Genomic DNA, 19,624 nt, shown 5'->3' with positions numbered 1-19,624 from the left:
TAATGTCCCAAGGATGTAGGGGACCTTGGAAATAATCCGTCCCACACACCAGAGAGGCATAGTATAAAATGTGTGTTATCTGAAGATGGGTGTTTATCAGTTTATAAGTAGTCACATTCTAGTCTCTCTCCCTCCTCTCCCTGCCCCTGTCCTCTCTCTCTCTCACCCTTTCAGCACTGCTGAGGAATTAGAGCAGGGCCTTGTACACGCTGGACTTTATGTGCTCCAACTCATGCCTTCAACCCCAAAGCCTCACTAACTTCACAGTGTTGGTATGGAAGTGACTCTGGTCTCCAATCACAGCACCCTTAAGGTACAAGCTGGCCAGAAACTGAGTTAAAATTCCTACATATTGGGAAATTTTATAACACATTAAATATAGGATCAAGGCAACAGTGGATACTTTTTGGATATTAGAAATTAAGAATGGCAGCACTCACATATCAAAACTAATGAGATTACAGCCAAAATCTGCGTATTGAAGGGAAATGTTTAGTTTAAAATACTTAATATAAAGTTGATGAATGACTGAAATTGATAATATACACATTCAATTCTCCTGGTGTAGAAAAATACAGAACAATTCAAAGAAAAAGAGATAAAATAAATACAAGAGAAGAAAGTAGTATGAATATATATCTAAACCTGAAAATTCATTGTGTAACCTTCAAGTAAAATGCATTGAGGAAAGAGAGTTAAGATATAAACAATGTTATAAATGAAAAAGATGGACACAATTATATATAAAATAAAGTATTATGAAAACAGTATGATCTGCAATCATGTCAAAGATGGAATGAGATTCTACACAATATAATTTAGCAAAATGAATGAAAAGAAGCCACATATGCTGTGAAGAAGCTGAAGCACAGGTTAAATCCTTTTCCATGATGATACCAGTCCCACATGGCTTTGTTCGTACCCTTCCACACCAAAGAGACAGATCATCGTGGTCTTGTTTAAACTCTTCTCAGAGGAGAAGAAAGAAGGGATGCTCCCAGGTCAACTCCGCTCAACTCCGGTAGCACACACGGACAAATTAGAAGGAAAAATAAGAGTGTCATCTCACCTATGGGCAGGGAATCGAAATGTTAAACTAGATCTGACGATGTATTCAAATGAGCAAGGTCACCCACCCACTGATGCAGGACAGATCAGTATTTGTAAAAACTCTGGAAACACAGCTGAGCATTGGATAAAGTAACATAAGCACACAGTCAAAAGCTTTAGCAAATCAGGAGGAAAAGAGTCTCCATAGCACAATACAAAGTATAGGGGGAAAAATCTTACAGAGAACAAGACTGGTGATGGGGACGCAGTAGGGGGAAAAGATTTATGAGATCATTATCAAGGTGCTAAGCTTTTTCAAAGTGCATGTGTGTTTGTGTTCACATGTGTATGTGTACATATATGTGCATGCCCATGTGTGTGGAAACCAGAAGTCAAGCTCACGTGTTGTTCCAACCAGATCCAGCCCTGGGATTTTTCATGATCTCTCAGTGGGACCTGGGGCTTGCTGGTTATGCCAGGCTAGCTGGCCAATGAGCCCCAGGGATGCTGTATCTGTTTTCTCAGTTCTGGGATTATAATTGCGTTACCACACCTGGCTTTCTTACCTGGGTGCTGGGGGTTGAATTTAGGTCTTCAAATGCTTGCCCAGCAAGTTCTTTACAGACAGAGTCATCCCCCCCAGTCCCCAAAGCCCTATTTTTTTTCATGTTGAGTTTGAGTTCCCATAGATTCTTATGTGTTACAGGAATCAGTGGACAAGCAAATATCTGTAGACAAGAGGATGTCATAAACCAGAGATTCCAAAGTGCAGCTCCTGGGCCTACAGCAACAGCATCACCTGGAGACTTGTGAAGATTGCCCATCTCCACAGCCTCACCCAGATCTGCTGAGCAGAAACCCTGGGGGTGGAGCCTAGCAGCGCATTTTAACACACCCTCCATGGGATTCTGATGCCTCGGCATCTGATGGCCATCAAATTCTCCTCCTTATCTGACTTTTAAACTAGATGGAAAAGCAGCCAGTCATATCTCTTCCTCACAGTGCCCTCACAGCAAACATAAAAGGAAGAAAACAGAACCTGTTACAACTCTTAACAAAGTAATCCCTAATACTAGAATTTGCTGATCTTCATAGTTTCAGATTTTATCCTAAACAGAGCCCCGAGTGGGAGCATTTTCAGAAAAGTAGTAACTTCTGTATAGGGGAAGGGACCCCTAGAAAGGCCTGTCATAGTTTGAAATGAAGGTGGACTTAGGCATTAGACCAGGACACCACGTGGGACCACAGAGAGAGGAAGTCTAGAGAGGTCAGAGAATGTAGCTTGTGTTTCAGGTGTGCAGTCACTGCTGCCCATGACGACATGCAATTCAAGGTGCAGTATTCTTCTGTAGAAGTCGGAGGAGTAGAAACGTCTAGTCTTCAGAGCCCAACTGTACCTTGTGAACCTCTGCCAGCTCGTAATCCATCCTTGCCGTCCTCTTCAGAAAACCGGCCTTGGTGGTGATGACTCTGGGCTTTGGAGGTATGATCCTTGGCTGTGTCACAAAGTCAGGGAGACATGCTTCAAGTTCCACCAACCCTGTGGGAGGAAGCGTGCGGTTTTTAGAGTCCAGCGCTTACATTTAACTTGCCGACTGTTAGGTGTACTGATAGGTCTTTGAGCTTTGGAAGGTGCCATCTCTTAAAAGGATAAAGTGTTTCTAAAGTGTAAAGTATGAGGAGTTAGCGTCTGCTTGGTGACCTGTGTGGCACAGTGAGAAACTGCTCTAAAATGAAGATGTGTCCTACAGAAAGGAGAGCCAGAAGCCAGCAGCAAGTCCACACAGCTTTATGACAGATGGTGCCCCTATTCTAAAGTGGGTGCTCACCAACTCATGGCATTTTGCTCGGGAAACACCAGCCAGGGCTCTGGGTTCAGGAGTCTGACCACTAACTAACTCATCATCTTGGCCAAAGGATGTGTCAGCTTGTGAGCTGAGCTTTGAAAATTTTAAACACGTCTCTTGGGCTTCATGAGAGGCACAGAACTCTTCATGAATTGACTACCTGGTGACTGCTCTGCCTTCTAGATTTCTGATGCATTTGATTTCATTATAAATATCTTATTTGTTTCATAAACCTAGCATAAAGAGTTTTTTTTAATGAGAATATATTTCAAAACTTGATTGTGGGCATTTGCTCTTAAGTAGAAATCTTGCTAAGAAAGTTGCCCAGGCTAGCCCTAAACTTCGGGACTCTGGTGAGCTGTTTGTCACCAGCTCTGAGGGTTTGGAATCAGACATTTGCTACTACACCTAGCTACCAAGTTTAGTAGCTAACTGAATTTGCTCTTTGTTAAATTACTCTACGGGCTGTTCTTCTTTCTGATCCTGAGTTTTTATTACTTCATATGGAGCTGTATGGGCCAGCATATAAACCCTGCTTGCTGGTGCTTTTTCAACTATTCTATGGTTTACCTTCGTAGGTATTGAGATAGTGGTTTCTGACCACGAAGTCCTCTGAGTTGTTGTCTGGGAAACGGCCAAGACGGGACAGAGGTCCATAGACCTGAGATGCAAAATCGGCGTATTCCTTGATGATGTCTCTTCTCTGCAGCTTCCCTTCTACATTCTTCCCTCTTCTCATAAGCTTTCTGATGTCTGAAAGGAGAAGCACTGCCACGACTCTCTCCCAGATAGGTCTCTGAATTGCAAATGCAGAATAGCAACGCAACTCTAGTTTGGTTCCACAGGAAGATACGGAGCTGAGTGAATTCTGCGATGGCCCACAAGAACCAGAATGAGGTGCTAAAAACAGGTCTGCCACCTGTGTGGCTCTGAGTACCATGACAGGCAGGGGTACCATGGATCGGCTAGTGTCCTCAATGTGGAGTCACACACGCACACACGCATCCACCCCACACACACACATCTCTTTTGATAACCGCAAGCTCTGGGCTAAGAAGTCACTAGAAGTTTGTGAAGTAGCTGGAAGCAACTCAAAGTAAATGAAAAATATATGTTGTGTGGGATGCTAGATGAACCCACTCTTGTAAAGAGGGCACTGCAGGTTCATGCCCGCTAACACGGGGATTTCAGAGCATGTCCTGGCTCATAGCCTTCAGCCTGGCTTACTGGGTAGAGGGAGAAGGTGCATTTGTGCACGTCCAAACGCTCATCTGGGCAGTCATGCATTCACTTCCATTCGCTCTTCCTTCAATTCTACCCACAGAGCCACCCCTTGTCACAGCTCTCCCCGGGCCACTGCGAACAGGTGTGAAACCCTGTCACAAAAGAGTGAGGAGTCATACGGCAGGAGGCCCAGAGCCACTGCTGCCTTGAACCCGTTGTTCATGGTTCATCTGCCGGGCTTTTTATGTGACTTGGTATGTTGGAATTTGCATTCAACTATCTATAGAAGTTAGCCAAATCCATCACTAGCTATGTCATGTACTGAAAAGAAAAATGTCAACAACTTCTAAATACACAGCCAACAGCTAGATCGAGGTTAGATTAAGAAAATAAAAACAGAAGCTGAGTTTACAAAAAAAAAAATTAAGTAAGATTTAATTTCGGAAAAAAAGACATTTTTCATCTATTTATTTTAAAATGTGATTGAGTTTGCTATATAAACTGCTAATTTGGCTGCACTGGTCATAAAATTCTTCATTTTTTTCATGAATTTGGGACAATTGGAAAGCTTTCACAACTGTTTTTAAATTTGTTTTTTAAATTAGTTCTTTGAGAATTTTGTATAGTGTGGTTTGATTATATTTTCCCTTCCTCAGTCCTCCCAGATTCACTCCTCCCTTTTCCTATGCACCCAATTTAGTGTCCTATTTTCTGTTTATTTGTTTGTTTCATGCATCAAGTCTAAATTGTGTTGTTCATATATTCTTGGGTGTGTAGCTTTCCAATGGGGTGTGGCAACTTTTCAGGGTCAACACTCTGAAAAGGTAATGCAGTGTTTAAAAAGTTGATTGCCTCCTATTGTGTGTGTGTGTGACTGTATGTGTGTTGGAGGCTGCCAAGTGCCATGGTACATGTGTGAAGGTCGAGAACAACTTTTGGGGGAGTCAGTTCTCCTCTTCCACGGTGTAGGTCCTAAGGAGCAAACATTTACCCACAATCTCAATGGCCTCGATAATACAACTTTATAGGCAATTTCAAACGTTTTCTCAGGAGAAAAAAAATCTACAAAATTAAATGCCAATGATTCGAGTTTCTAATGAAAATTTTAACTTGAATTCTTAGTTTAGTTCTTCTTTGTGTGTGTTGCATGTTCTTGTGGTGGATGCACACGTGTGTGGGAGGGTGAATGCCTGTGCTAGCAGGTGCGGAGATCAGAGGAGGAGGCCAGAGGAGGACGCTGTGTGCTCTGTTCCAGCGCTTTGAAACAGGCTCTCTCACTGAACTTGGAGTTCGCTATTTCAGACACACTGGCTGTTCATCACTCCCCTCCCGCCTCCTTTGTATTGGGTGACAGGCACCCAGGGCCGCACCTGATTTTTCACAGGGGTGCTGGGGATCTGAACTCATGTCTGTGCTTGCACAGCAAGTGTGCTTAGTCACTAAGCCAGCTCCTCAGCCTCTGACGTAGTTATTGTTACTCCTGCCCTGAATAAATAGTAAAGTGAATGTTTCTTGTTTTTATACATAAAGTGAAAATCTATAATCATGGGATATATAAGCATGAATATATCTGTGACATTAAAAACTTGGAGAAAAGCAATTAGGAAAAAGGAAGACTAAAATATCTTAAGGGGCAAGAATGAAAACAAAACAAAACAAACAAACAAACAAACAAAAAAAAACCCAGTCAATCAATAGACTTTCTAAGCAGAGCCTGGGGCTAGGAATGTGGAGAACCTAATACCAACACGGGCATGTGTGCGTGTGTCAATAACATGACTGCCTGATAGAGATGGCCACTTGACTTTCTTATTGGTTTTCCTCAAATGCCCACCTTCCAAAAGTAACTCCTCTCTCTCCCTTCCCTAAGTGATACACTAGGACCAAATCATAGCTCAGTAGGGCCTGGTCAAAAACCCAAAGCTCCGCCCCCTCCCTGACCAGCTCATGCCATATATTACTTGACACGTGTGTGTGCTGGATCTGCACCATTTTTGCCTCCTTCGCCTCCTGCAGTCTACACCACTGGTCGTTCAGGTGCCTGGTGTCCAGCTCGTTCTGGTTCTCCTCGCGCCTCCTCAGCAGCTGTTTCAGAACCTCCAGTCGCAGGTCCTGCAGTCTTGGGGTGGGTTACAGAGTATTACCATGTCAAGCCGGGAAGTTCTGTTTAAGAGAGCCACAGCAGGCCCTTCTGGTGAGCATCATAGATAGTCATGTGCTTTACGAAGACCACTGTGGCAAAAAATGGGACAAGGGAGTTGAAATCCAGGGGAGGACACTCCGGCAGCAGATCTCCATACAGTAGGAGGGTGGGGAAGGGGGCGCGTGCATGCACACAGTCCTGAAGACGAAGAGCAGACGGCAAAGCAGGCAGATGGGGGTAAGAGACTGGCTCTCTAAGCATCTGGACGGAAAGAACAAGAGATGTGTGGGCAGTTCTAGGCTAACTGAAGAGTTAAGAAGAAAGTGAAGAAAGCTGGGGTGGTAAGCGATCTTGACACAGGGCTGGCTCCCACACATAGTAGGAACTCTGTTAACCTTCACCTTCCTTCAGACATCCGCGACCCCTGCTCGTGTGTCCTGGCTTACACATCCAGCCACCAAGTGAAGTCTATGCCCCCAGCTGCTTCGGAACCAGTGTTTCCGCCTGCTTGGACCCCTGCTGTCTCCTGCTGATCTCAAAAGAAAACAAGCACAAATCCTACTCATTCTGGTCTATCCCTGTTTCCCCTCTGCAGGCCTTTCCTCTTCTAGATGCTTCTTGTTCCTCTCCTCAGCTCTCTCCTACCCTGTCCTCGCAGCTGAGAGTCTCCCTCCCTTCCAGTCTCTGTTCCACAAAAGCCGTCAGGCTTTTCCTTGTCACAACCCAGCTCTGTACATGTCCCACTCCCGCTTGGAAATCCATTCACTAGTTTGAGCACACATCTGTCAGACGTTTATGAAGTGCCTGCTGTATGCCAGGCAGGGCAATGACAAACAAGACACACTGCTGGCAGCCGGGCTCACAAGCCAACCCTACAACACAAGATCAGTTTCAGGCCAGGAGGAAGAAAGGAGCTCGGAGGTACAGGCAGGGGAGACTAAGAGGGAGGAAGACAGGGGTAGGGTTTACTACATTTCCAAAGGGGAAGTCCAGCCTCAGCCAGGGAGCTGAAATGGTTCAAAGGGCCCTGGGAAGCCTAGTGTGGTGTGCACACCAGCACATGGAAGACCGAGACAAGTGAACACAAGTTCAAAGCCAGCCTGGACTACATAGGGAAATTCTGGCTCAGAAAAGATCAAGGGGAAGTTGGGGTGAGAGTAGGGGACCAGAGAGAGGACAGGCATGTCTCAGACCTTCTCTAAGTGCCAACAGCGGGGTGGGAGGGGAGCCAGGCAATAACTGTTTCTGGAGAGGCAGATGCTTTTAACATTAAGGCCACACAGCAATAGTGCCCCTGATTCCCAGAGTGAAAGATATGGTTACATGCTACACAATGAATTGAGGCTAACAATGGGTCTTCCATACTATGATGATCCCATAACATTGTTAGGAGGCTGAACAATTCATGTCATGTACTGATGGCACAGCTACTTGAGCCGCCATAGCGCAAAAACATTATTCCTGTTTATGGTGATGTTGTAAACAGACCTTCTGGGCAGCCAGCCATGTGAGTTCACAGCAAATACAATAATGTATGACACTTGATAATGGTAACAACCCATTATGTAGGCTGACAGATTTACTCATCTTGCTTATTGTTGTTTTATTTATTTATTTAGAGACAGGGCCTCATGTAGACCAGGATGACCTCAAACGCAATATACCATCATAGGTGGTCTTGAACTCCTGATCCTCCTGCCTCAGCCTGCTGAGTGCTGACATTACAGGCCTATACCTCCAGGCCAGGCTTTTGTTGTTATTTTTCTACTGTGTTATTTTTTAAAGTTTATTGTAAGAATTTACTGCCATGTTAATGCTGGTGGCAGCCTCGTACACCACATATTTACCACATATTCAGTCACATCGGAGGGCCACACTGAGTGACCTCTAACTGTCCAGGTTGAGTAGGTGCACTCTGAGATTCACCCAGCAATGGATGGGCTCAGTCAGCAACACATTTCTCAGAACACATCATCCCACTGCTAAGCAGGCAGTGACTGTACTGGGTGGTACCAGGGTCACTTCTCCATTCTGCTTTTACTTCAGTTTCTTCCATTGCAAAAATGGAGGTGATAATATCTCCCTCAAGTTGTTGTTGTGGGCATTAAATGAGAAAATGCACACAAACTTCTCCAACTTAACTGTGAAACGGAACTGTCTGGAAGGTTTGCTCTGACATGGACTGATGATTCTAACCTTCTGATTCGGTAGGCTTTGGATGAGCCCAAGACCATGGGTTTCTAGAAAGTTCTCAGAACACTGTGTGTGCAGAGCGAGTATTCTGAGCGATGTGCTCTCTACCTTTCTGTGGCAGAATATTAGTGCACGGTGTAAAGGTATGTCTCTGCCTAAGGCAGCTTCGGATTGATTTAGTAAAGAGATGAATGGCCAAAATAGCTAGGCCAGGGAAGAAGAGGAGGGATCTAGGCACGTGGATTTCACCAGAGACTCTGAAGAAGTTGGACATACAGTACAGAACAGAGGTAACTGAGCCACAGGGCAGAATGTCGATTAAAAGAGACAGGTTAATTTAAGCTATAAGAGCTAATTGGAGAAAAAAAAAAAAAAGCCTAGGCTTCGGCAAAGTTCTCATAATAATATTAAGTCTCTGAGTCATTACTGGGGAGCAGGGGTCCCACAAAAGGTAGTCCAACAAAAGTTTGTTACACCTTTCCCCTTCATTATCACTGTTACTAATGGCTTCCTGCTCTCCCTGCAGCATGAAGCCTTCTCTCCCAAGTCTCCCATCTCAAAGAGCTCTTCCTAGCATTAACACACAGCCCAGCACATTGCCTGGTGGCTGCCTCAAGGAGGGGAACAGGCTCGTGCCTTTTCCTCCGGTCCCTCTCACCCTCGGCCCCAATAGGCCACAAGCAGCTCTGCTGAGAGACAGAAACCATGCATTCACCTGGCTTCACCATCTGTCTCATAGTGCAGAGTCCCAAACAGGGGAGACTTGAAGCGTGCTGATTAAAATTGGCCTCGGTTATCAATCCCCTTCTGAGTCCATCCCTCTGGCCAGAAGCACTCTAAATACCTTAATGCCTTCTTACAAGACACATTCCTCTCCAAAGAACAGCAACCAGTTTAAATGTCTACAGACCACAGAACGCATTGAGTGTGCCTGCCACACACATGGTTTTCCAATGAATTGTTGGCTTTTTACCGAAACTTCACATAGTCTGGATTCAGGCTTGATCAAAAAGGAATTGAAGAAAAAAATTAAATTCAGCAACAGACTGAGTCCTCTCCTGGCCCTTCCCTTGTTCCTTAAGGGCTTTGATAGCACAGAGGAGCAGTATAGGCTCAGCACAAACCGGAACAAATGCCAGTCTCAGCAAACACCTTCCCTGCATGCTTGGTAAGGAGCCTTTCTTCCTTAATAATTCCTCATCATTTCAACAACAACAACCTCATTACCAAAAAACACACCAGGAGAATGTGCTCGAAGCGCATTATGCACATGCTGAAATGGCCTTATGTGATACAATATAATAACAATCACTGTCCTCGTCAGCACCACCATCAGCTAAAATGATTGAAAATGGAAGAAGTTCCCAGACAGTGTCAGTTATGCATGTTGCTATGCAAGCTCATCTCTTCGTGGACAAAGTCTCCACAATCTGCCATTCTTGTGGGAAGCGCTACATTAGTCTAGCTAGAACCCAGGTGTTCTATGAGCTGTGGCTGGTGGGAATGAGGGGGCTGTTTTATGAGACAGACATAGAGGGGCCTGCTGCCTAGGTGTGCTGGTTCTGGGAATGAACCAAGGGGCATCTCTAAGATGCTTTGCAGAAATCACTGGGGCTCCACAACAGTCAGGAAAAGTCCTGGAGCCATTCATTGTTCAGCTCCTGGGTTTCACGTTGAATTTCACAGACCAAGGGCAGTATACCTTTCCATGAGCAGGATGAAAATTACACAGAGCCCTAGTACCACACTGGAATGGGTGGCTGCTCCCGAAGGAGCTAGAAGCCCAATTTCCTATCTGCACAGGGTGATGATTGTTTTTAAACACAGATCTTTGGGGGAAATGCTTCCAGCTTAAAAAAAAAATAATAAAGTGGCCACCCATCACTCAGGAGGCAGAGGCAGGTGGATGGATCTCTAGGTTCAAGGACAGCCTGGCCTACCAAGTGAATTCTAGGACAGCCAGAGCTACACAGAGAAACCTTGTCTCAAAAAAATACAAAATAATAATAATAATAATAATAATAATAATAATAATAATAATAATAATAAATGAACATTGCTCTTACCAACCCAAGAGCCAGAGAACCTACTTTTCAATCTCTCCCTCTCTGAAGGCCCATTCCTTCCGCTCCATGGCATTCATCATCTCCCTCCTCTTCTCAAAGTGGAAGATGTCACTCAGTGGGGGCAGAGAGGCTTCCCAGGCACGCTTCTCCCGGGCCCGTTCTATCATCTCCACCTCGGCTTGTCCTGCTGGGAGACCTCGGCCTGCAGGGGATGTCACAGCTCAGGAACGCAGGGTGTACCCACAAACCTCCTGCCCTGCTCTAAATGCAAGGGTTAGGCTACAACATGGATGTCGCCGGGAAAAGCTCCCTGGATGCCTCAAAACTGTATCCCTCATGCCTCCACTTACTGAAGCAGAAGCTGTTCTGGTTGCATACATGTTCAAGGAAAGCACTGGGGAAACGGTCGATGACCACTGAATGATCATACCTTCAAATGTCCTGTACAAGACAGGTCCATCTTTTAAAAGACAAAGAGGGGGCTGGAGAGATAGCTCAGTGGTGAAGAGTACTGGCTGATCTTCCAAAGGACACAGGTTCAGTTCTCAGAACCCACATATTGCCTCAAAGCCATTTGTTAACTCCAGTTTCAGGATCTGGCGCCCTCTTCTGGCTTTGTGGGCACTATACACATGTGGTACACAGACATATATATGCAAATCACCCACACACTTGGAAATGAAATTTCCAAAAACGTTAAATACAGAGAGGGGAAATATATCAGAGATTAGGGATTTGTTCTTAAAAAGAAACATACTTAAAAAAAAGAACAGATGAAAGAAATCGCCATTAGCTGGTAATCTTCCTTGCATTTATAGTAAATATACCATCTAGGACTATGCCTCACCTCCACATTTAAGAGTTCAAGTACTTATGGAGTCGTGGCTATGGCTCCTGACCAGCTCAGAATCACAAGCCAACACCCGGCTCAACTTAGGCTTCTCTGGCACAGGTGTTGGGAACTCGGTCACACATTTGGTGGCTAGTGGATCTAAATGCAGCTTTGACTTGGTGCATATCTTCACAGGACCAAAAACTACTAAAGGAAATAGGTGTCAAGTGAGTTTCCTGTTTAATATGTTAATTTTTTTTTTTTTTTTTTTTTTTTTTTGGTTTTTCGAGACAGGGTTTCTCTGTGGCTTTGGAGGCTGTTCTGGAACTAGCTCTTGTAGACCAGGCTGGTCTCTAACTCACAGAGATCCTCTGCCTCTGCCTCTGCCTCCCGAGTGCTGGGATTAAAGGCGTGCGCCACCAACGCCTGACTTTAATATGTTAATTTTTTCATTAAAAAATAATTATTCAGAAGTCTAAGGAAAAAAATTCTACCACATACGATGAGCTGTTTTGTTTTGTTTTGTTTTTAATTTTCTAATCTATTGGTTCCAAGTCCCTTGTTCACTCATCAATGGAAATACTTTGAATTCATTTAATGTATGAAGAAATATGTAAGTTTAAAGAAATGATTAGGGCCTGGAATAAAGGCTCAACAGTCAAGAGTGCATGCTGTTCTTGTAGAAGACCAGAGTTTGGGTTCCAACACCTCTATCAGGTGGCTCACAACAGCCTATAACTCCAGCTCCAAGGGGTCCAATGCTCTCTCTGGCCTCCCCAGGCACTGCGTTTACTCCCCTAACAAGGAAGGAACCAGATTTGATTCAAAGATGAAACAAGCAGAACTACATTAAAAACAAATGAACTGATTTTTAAAATCATCACATACAAAGCATGATAGATGTGTTAGTCTATGCTCGCTTTAGCCAAAGACTGAAAAGCCAGTTCATGTTTTATTCTGAAACTTGTCTTCATTCAACTCCATGGCTGGGGGCACTTGACTGCACTCACAGAGTTCTAGGACTTCATTCGGCTTAAACTCACATCTCTGACGAACACCTGGGTTCACAGACACCCCTTCGGAGGTCTCCCTGTGTCCAGTGTGAGCTCACCCCTGCTCTGGTTTCTCTGTACTCAGTGTGAGCTCACCCCTGCTCTGGTTTCTCTGTACTCAGTGTGAGCTCACCCCTGCTCTGGTGTCTCTCTGCCCAGTGTGAGCTTCTTTGGGATTCTTAGAAGAAAGGTTCTAGTCTGGAAGCTAGAACATAAGATAGGATTGCTTTAATCCTGGAAACTGCTAAATGTACCCTCCAGGGGTATTACTGCTGGGTCCATCCTTGCTCACTCACTCCCAAACAGTTTGTACTTAATCTCAGCTACACCCCCAACCCCCTACCCTCCCACCCCGCTGCAGGCTTTGCAAACACGGAGTAGCTCACAGATTCTATGGAAGTTTTGCTTTCACTGAAGAAAGTTTGAGAAACTTAACTAACTTACACAGGGACAGTTGGAGTAAGACTAGGAATTACTTGAAGGTATAACTCATTAAGGAAGGAAATTATACCCATTTGAGCATGAGTTTCCCACTCACAAGAGTGGCCTACTTCTGCCTTAATCACACCTCAAAACATTTTTAATTTTCTCTATAAAGTCTTGGCATGTCTAGTCATTAAGTGACAAACCACATTATACTGCCACCATTCCCAATAACTTCTTTTCTAATTACATGCAGCCTATGCAGTAACGTCACTAGTTTTTTGTTGTTGTTGTTTTGATTTTTTGTTTTTTTGTTTTTTAGTTGGTTTTTTTTTCATGTTGGTTTCATGATCAGCTCTCTTACGGATCTTTCTTTTTACTTCTGATACTTAATGTGTTGTTTTGAGATAGGGTCTAACTATATAACACTGGGTAGAATGAAATTCATAGAGATCTACTTGTCTCTGCTTTCTGAGTGCAGGGCCTCAATGGCCTTCTTCTGTTTTTTTTGGGGGGAGGGGTTTGGGGGTGTGGGTATTTTTTTGTTAATATATCACGTTTTATTTTATGTGCCTGGCTGTTGTTTTGCCTGCATGTATGATTATACACCACTTGTGTGCCTGGCTCCTGCAGAGGTCAGAAGAGGGTGTCGGATGTCCTGAAATTGAAAGCACACATGATTGTGAACTACCTTGTAGATCCTGGGAGTTGAACCCAGGTCCTCTGGAAGATCAGCCAGTGTTCTTTACCACTCAGCCATCATCCCAGACTCTTATTAAGGTTTTCAATGAAAATTGTCAGCAAATAAAAATAGTTTTGCTGCTGGCTGACCCTTATCCCATCTTTTCTTCTCCCTTATTGTGCTCTCACTTTATCTTTCCTCTCTGTTGCATTCAGGAACCCATCTTCATTTTTTAATAAATCTCTGTCTTCTTCTAAGAAATGTCTTTTCAGGTTCATTGCCCGTTTTAAAATAAGGCTATGTTTTCTTGCTGTTGAATAGTTTTCAGTCCTTGTAGAGTCTGAAGATGGAGACTAGCCCCTCCCTAATATTTTATATACACATATTTTCTCCCAGTATGTGGGTTATCACTTTACTCTATAAACCACTGTATAAACTGCCGGAATATCCAGCATTCCCAGGAACTCAGCAGCCTGTATCACTTTCTGCAATATTCAGGGACAATTACCAACTCACCCCACGTCAGGGTAGCCAGGGTCAAGAGCTCAGGAATAGTGTCTTGACACACGACATATTCTGGAGAGTACGGATCTGTTTGCACATCTGCGTCCCGGTAATCCGTCTGAGTGCCCACAGTACACTTCAATGGGATGACTGCATACTTGGAAGTTTCGGGAGGAAAAGCAAATATTTCTAACCTAGGAGGGCAAAATTAAAGGCTGGAACTCAATGCAAACATTTCAAATACTATAGAACCAGGTAAAAGCAAATCTTTTGAGTTTCATCCAGCCCATCCCCCCTTTAAATGCTTACAGGCACAAAGAGTCCAGTATGACTAAATGTGTGCCCTTGTGCCCTACAGTTCTTAGAGAATAACCTTGTTGCTCTCACTTGTATCGGACAGTGAGTGGGCATAGACAGCTGGATCTCCTCATGAAAGCAGCTGTGTGGTGCACAGCTAGAGATGGGGGTGTTGTGTCCACACGTTTGGACCTATTCGGCATTGCTACATTCCTTGCTTCTCCTCTGCTCTTAGTCATATCCCAACTTAGCCACTTCTTTGTAGAAATGCAGAGAGAAAGCTGGCAGAAGGAAGCAACCACTAGAACACACTAGTTTTTGTGGATGATAACTCTTTAATCAAGGCTGGTGTAACACAGCGAGCATGTGCAACAGTTAGAAAATACCTTCCCAGGAAACCAACTCCAGAGAGACCGTAAAAGCATCAACAGAAAGGGTAAGTAGGGTCAGTGAGATAACTCAGTGGGTAAAGGCGCTTGCCCACAAGCTTGATGACCTGAGCTTGGTCCCTGGAACTCACATGATGGAAGGACAGAACTGATTCCTACATGTTGTCCACTGTCACACATGTGTTCCCACACCTGCATACAAACAGACCCTCAAAAAAAATATAAGTAAAAGTGTTTTTCTTTTGTTAGCAAATGCAGCCAGGTATGGCAGCACATATCTGTAATCCAGGACCAGGGCCATAGTGAGTTGGAGGCCAGATCTGGCCAAATAGCAAGAAGCTGTCTCAAAACAATGCACAAGTAAAAATATTTATATTGGGGCCAGGGAGGTGGCCTAGAGGGTAAAAGTGTTTGCCGAGCAAGCCTGATGACTTGATTTGATGCCTGGAGCCCACTGCAGGGGCATGTGTCTGTAACCCCAAAACTCCTAATGGAGTTCCACAGAAAAATAAGTAAAGGATGACCACAAATCAGAAAGTGGAACTTTTAACAGATGTATGAAAAGGTAATACACACAACAGAAAGTAAAGGAAGGTAAAGCAGATACTTTTTAATGTAACTTCCTCATAATAAAGGGTTAAAGGATAGAGAGAACCCAGCTTGACAAGTTATAGGGAAACAGACATCCAACAAAATGGTTGGCTTATTTGTTTTAGTGGGTTTTGTCTTGTTTTATCTAGTTTTTTGGAGACAAGGTCTCATATAGCCTAGGTTGGACTTGAACTTAATGGCAATCTTTCTGCCTCAACCTCCAGATTGATAATGATTAACATGAGTTTGAAGGTAGCCTTAGTTCTGGGCTGGGGTTCATAGAGATCTCTGGGACAGCCTGTCTTTAAAAAAATCTCCCTAAAATATAAATGGAATTTGTGCAGCTATTCAAATAATAATCTAATACTAGTTATAGCTTCTGTTTTCATCAAAATTATTCTACTAAAAACTTTACTTCAAAAAATAACTGGACACCAGCTTTATATCATCCCATATGAAAGCTTATACAAAGCAAACCAAAATGTCAAGATTCATTGAAAATGAAAAGGCACTCCCACTACTAAATGCCTTGAATAGTAAGATTACTTTTTGATTTTTTTCAAAAAAAATGTTTTAAATGTAGTAGTATGTATTTGTAACCCCGGCACTCAGAAGGCTGAGGCAGGAGATTCATGAGTTCAAGGACACCCAGAGCTATGTGTCAGAACTATCTTAAATGTGGAAAATGGGGTTAGGGATATAGGTCAGAGTGTTTCCCTAACATGGCCAAATGTCTTTATATTATCACAGATCACATGAAAGTTACAACCACATGAACGATCTGATCAAATGTGGTTAGAAGAACCCGCCTCAGTTGTTCTGAGGAAGGTTTTTGATGCCTAAGCTGTTTTTTAGGAAAGTCCAGGAAAGGGATGAAAAAGAGGAATTCTACTCCGACAGAGCACCTGTAATAACTTCGTGTGCAATTTCCTTGCTCATTTTCTCCAAACTATGGTCTCCCACCATTTCAGTTGGCTTTAGGAGAAAGCACAGTAAGAACAATTTCTCCCTATCTCTTCCTCAGCCTTGACCAGGACTCAGACTCCCCCACCCCACTCCGAAAACTCCTCATGGCTCCCCCAAGTGACCCTTGCTGTGTCCTGGCTGGTCCTTGGGGTTGGATGCTCTGATGTTGGAATCTTACAGTAGCCACTGTGGCTGTCTCCTCTGTCCTGCACACCTCTGGTACAACATTCCCGACAATAAGACCCGACACTGCAGCACCCAGCACAGGAAAGGGGGACAGTGTTTTTAGCCACAGTTTTGCCCCGAAGCTAAAGCAATGTGTCCTTGCACTGTGTCAACTCCTTTGCATGGAATAAACCTTCGTGTGGCCCATTGCCTTGTGTAGGTTAAATGGTCATCAAATTTAAAACCCTAACATCCCCCCAAAAGCCATTCATTACTGATAAAATACTGAGGCATTGCCACCCTGCAAGTGTGTATTTCAGGGAAGCAAAAGAAGATACGTGAAGTGTGTGTGTGTGTGTGTGTGTGTGTGTGTGTGTGTGTGTGTGTGTGTGTGTGTGTGTTATAGATGAAAAATTCCTTTTTTGATGGTACTCAAGGGAGGAGTCTCTTGGGAAGTGATAAGCCTTCATGGGTGGATTGGAACCTTCTAAAGGTGCTAGAGGTAACAACTTAGGGCCCCTTTGCCTTCTCACTTCTCAGTATGTGTGAGCATTGCCTTTCCCTTTTCACCATATGAGGACATAGCAAGAGAGCCCTCACCAGATACTCAGTGTTGGTGCTTTAGTCTTAGATTTCCTAGCCTCCAGAAACATGAGAAATTAATTTCTGTAACTTATAAATCATTCAGTCTATGACAATTTGTTATAGCAGCACAGGTAACTCATTATCAGAAATATATCTTCTGTCAAAACCATTATATCCACATGGAAATGGCCATTCATCTTTATTAAACAAAGAGAATATAAAACAGCAACATATGTCTGATGCTTTTGGTGATTTCTATTTTTTTTTTTCAGTGTTACTCATGACCCACTGGAAAAATCAGTGAGCTTTGGTAGTCCATGTGACAATATCAATCAGACTTTGGCACACAGAAAATCACTGGAGGGGGCCAGGAAGGGTCCTGGCTATGGTGGTCTATGGTTCATAGGTTACAAAGTTTTGACCTAGAGAACTGCCTTCCTGTAGTGGATGGTGAGATAAGAGAGTTTTGAAATAAAGTTACTTACTTTGATGTTGCTAAAACAACATTGAGTGGCATATGTTGAAGAAATGGAAGGAAGGGCCTGGGAGGAAAAGGAAAATGTGTGAGATTTTCGTATTGACTCAAGCTTTCTTCTTTACTATTTCTTCCTCCCACCCCCTACCTCCCCACACAAAAAAAATCAATGAGTTTGAATAAACTAAAATGAAATTAGTAGTATTCAAAGTTTTGTGTATATAAAACGACCGGAAATGTTCTTATTTAAAATGAAAATTCCCAGATCTGGCCCAGGAGATCCAGCCAATATTGGGTACAGCTGGGGACCCTACATCCTCAGAGTGCATGCTGGTGTCTCCTCAGCTGCCATAACTTCAGAAGCATGTCTGCACTTGGGCTTCAGGTACCTGTCAGTCTCCAGCCACTCCTCAAGTTCTCAAGACCTTCTGACATGACCAAGCTCCCCCTCCTGCCAAGAGCCTAAGAATTTGTATCTATTTGAGTTAAGAAATTAAATTCGCCGGGCGTTGGTGGTGCACGCCTTTAATCCCAGCACTGGGGAGGCAGAGTCAGGCAGATTTCTGTGAGTTCGAGGCCAGCCTGGTCTCCAGTGCGAGTGCCAGGATAGGCTCCAAAGCTACACAGAGAAACCCTGTCTCGAAAAACCAAAAAAAAAAAAAAAAAAAAAAAAAAAAAAAAAAAAAAAGAAAGGAAAAGAAAAGAAAAAGAAAGAAAAAAATTAAATTCATAAAAAGTCAGCCTCAGAACATCTCCATTAGGAAATGTTTATATATGATAATGTAGAACAGAAATTTGTCTTTGAAAGGAATAAACTTCCTTTCAAAGATGTGGTATCAAGATTATTTTCCAACCCAAGATTGGCAAGGATATTCTCATTTCAGATTGGTCTGCCTTGAGTATATTATTAGCTTTTGATTGGGTTTGAGCAACATTCACAAGTATTGTCCATTTGGACAATTTCTCCTACATGATGATTTCAAGACATATTTGACTTCATTTGATGACTGCGTCTTATCAACTATACATCCTTTGTTGCCATGGGTACCTCATATACCCTCTCTTGTGTGACTATTGTGAAGATTAGGTGACATCTAAGTAAAGAATGCATGCTGCACCCACCTAAGAACGACAACTGCTGCCACCACCATAAGAATGTCTCCTAGTAGCTGCACGGTTCTAACAATTATTGCTCTTTACTTTCTACCTGTCAAAGAATTTATAGCGATTCCTTCCAGAAACCTCTGGATCTTCGTACTCTTCCTTGGGCATCAGGAAAGAAGCATCTGTTCTAAAATGAAGCAGAGAAGTATATTCAAGTCATCATCTCTGCACGCCCTGTTTCTGTGTGTAGGGACAGAGAGCGCACTTAGCTGTCCTACGTCTCAGACCAGATAGAAGGACTGGATCTGGTAAGAGAGAAAGTCAGAGTTGGGAAATGAATAGGTTTATAAAATCCAAAATGTGAAAACAGTCACATTTAATGAAAATAGCAAGAGTTTCAAAGACAAATTTTATGCCCTATCTGGGACACATTACTATTTATTAACTTACCATGACTTACTTCTAAGTCATTTAAACAATCAAGATTTCAACAGATGTATTTTTGAAGGTGCTTTACTTGTAAGTCTCAGAAACAAAAAACAAACAAACAAACAAAAAACAACCATTAGTTTAGGTTCAGCTGAAGAGACTACTTGTAATTCCAAAGGACAACAGACTGGATCATTCCTGTCTTAGGTGGTGAGCTGCCCTATAACATACACATAAATACACATGCCAACCTTTGGAAGACTTTTAACCATATATAAATATGGTTTAATTATAAATATATATTTACATATATACTTATGTAAGTATAAAATATTTGTAAATAAATAGATAAAAGAATGTAACAATATATGGCTAAAATATATATTAAGTATTATATTTATCATATATAAACATATGTGTTTTAGAATTTATTTAATATGTTATTTATTTATATGTTTTATAAATAATTGTAAATTAATATATAATAATATATAATTAATAAATATAACATATATTTATATTAATAACATATAACACATATAAAATGTATGGCTTTTGCTTCTTAATCAGCCCTGTTTTAGAAAGAGGGATTTACATCACAGCTATA

At 42.8% G+C, this 19,624-nt stretch overlaps 1 protein-coding gene across 1 annotated transcript in view; it reads right to left on the bottom strand.

Annotated features, from left to right (window-relative positions):
* The window catches only part of Cfap91 (cilia and flagella associated protein 91), a 39,532-nt gene extending 20,757 nt beyond the window's left edge, over positions 1–18,775 (bottom strand). Inside the window, exons 1-7 of the mRNA XM_035444120.1 lie at positions 18,692–18,775; positions 17,495–17,551; positions 14,029–14,210; positions 10,548–10,725; positions 6,083–6,240; positions 3,468–3,650; positions 2,448–2,590 (exon numbers count right to left, since the gene is read on the bottom strand). Of these exons, the coding sequence (XP_035300011.1) occupies positions 2,448–2,590; positions 3,468–3,650; positions 6,083–6,240; positions 10,548–10,725; positions 14,029–14,210; positions 17,495–17,551; positions 18,692–18,756 (966 nt within the window). The 5' untranslated portion in view covers positions 18,757–18,775. The remainder of the gene's footprint in view (positions 1–2,447; positions 2,591–3,467; positions 3,651–6,082; positions 6,241–10,547; positions 10,726–14,028; positions 14,211–17,494; positions 17,552–18,691) is intronic.
* Positions 18,776–19,624: the final 849 nt, after the last annotated feature.

This window comes from Cricetulus griseus, chromosome 4 (assembly GCF_003668045.3).
Source record: "Cricetulus griseus strain 17A/GY chromosome 4, alternate assembly CriGri-PICRH-1.0, whole genome shotgun sequence".
Lineage (NCBI taxonomy): Eukaryota > Metazoa > Chordata > Mammalia > Rodentia > Cricetidae > Cricetulus > Cricetulus griseus.
The sequence above is the reverse complement of the archived record's forward strand: the minus strand, read 5'-3'. Positions and strand labels throughout refer to the sequence as shown.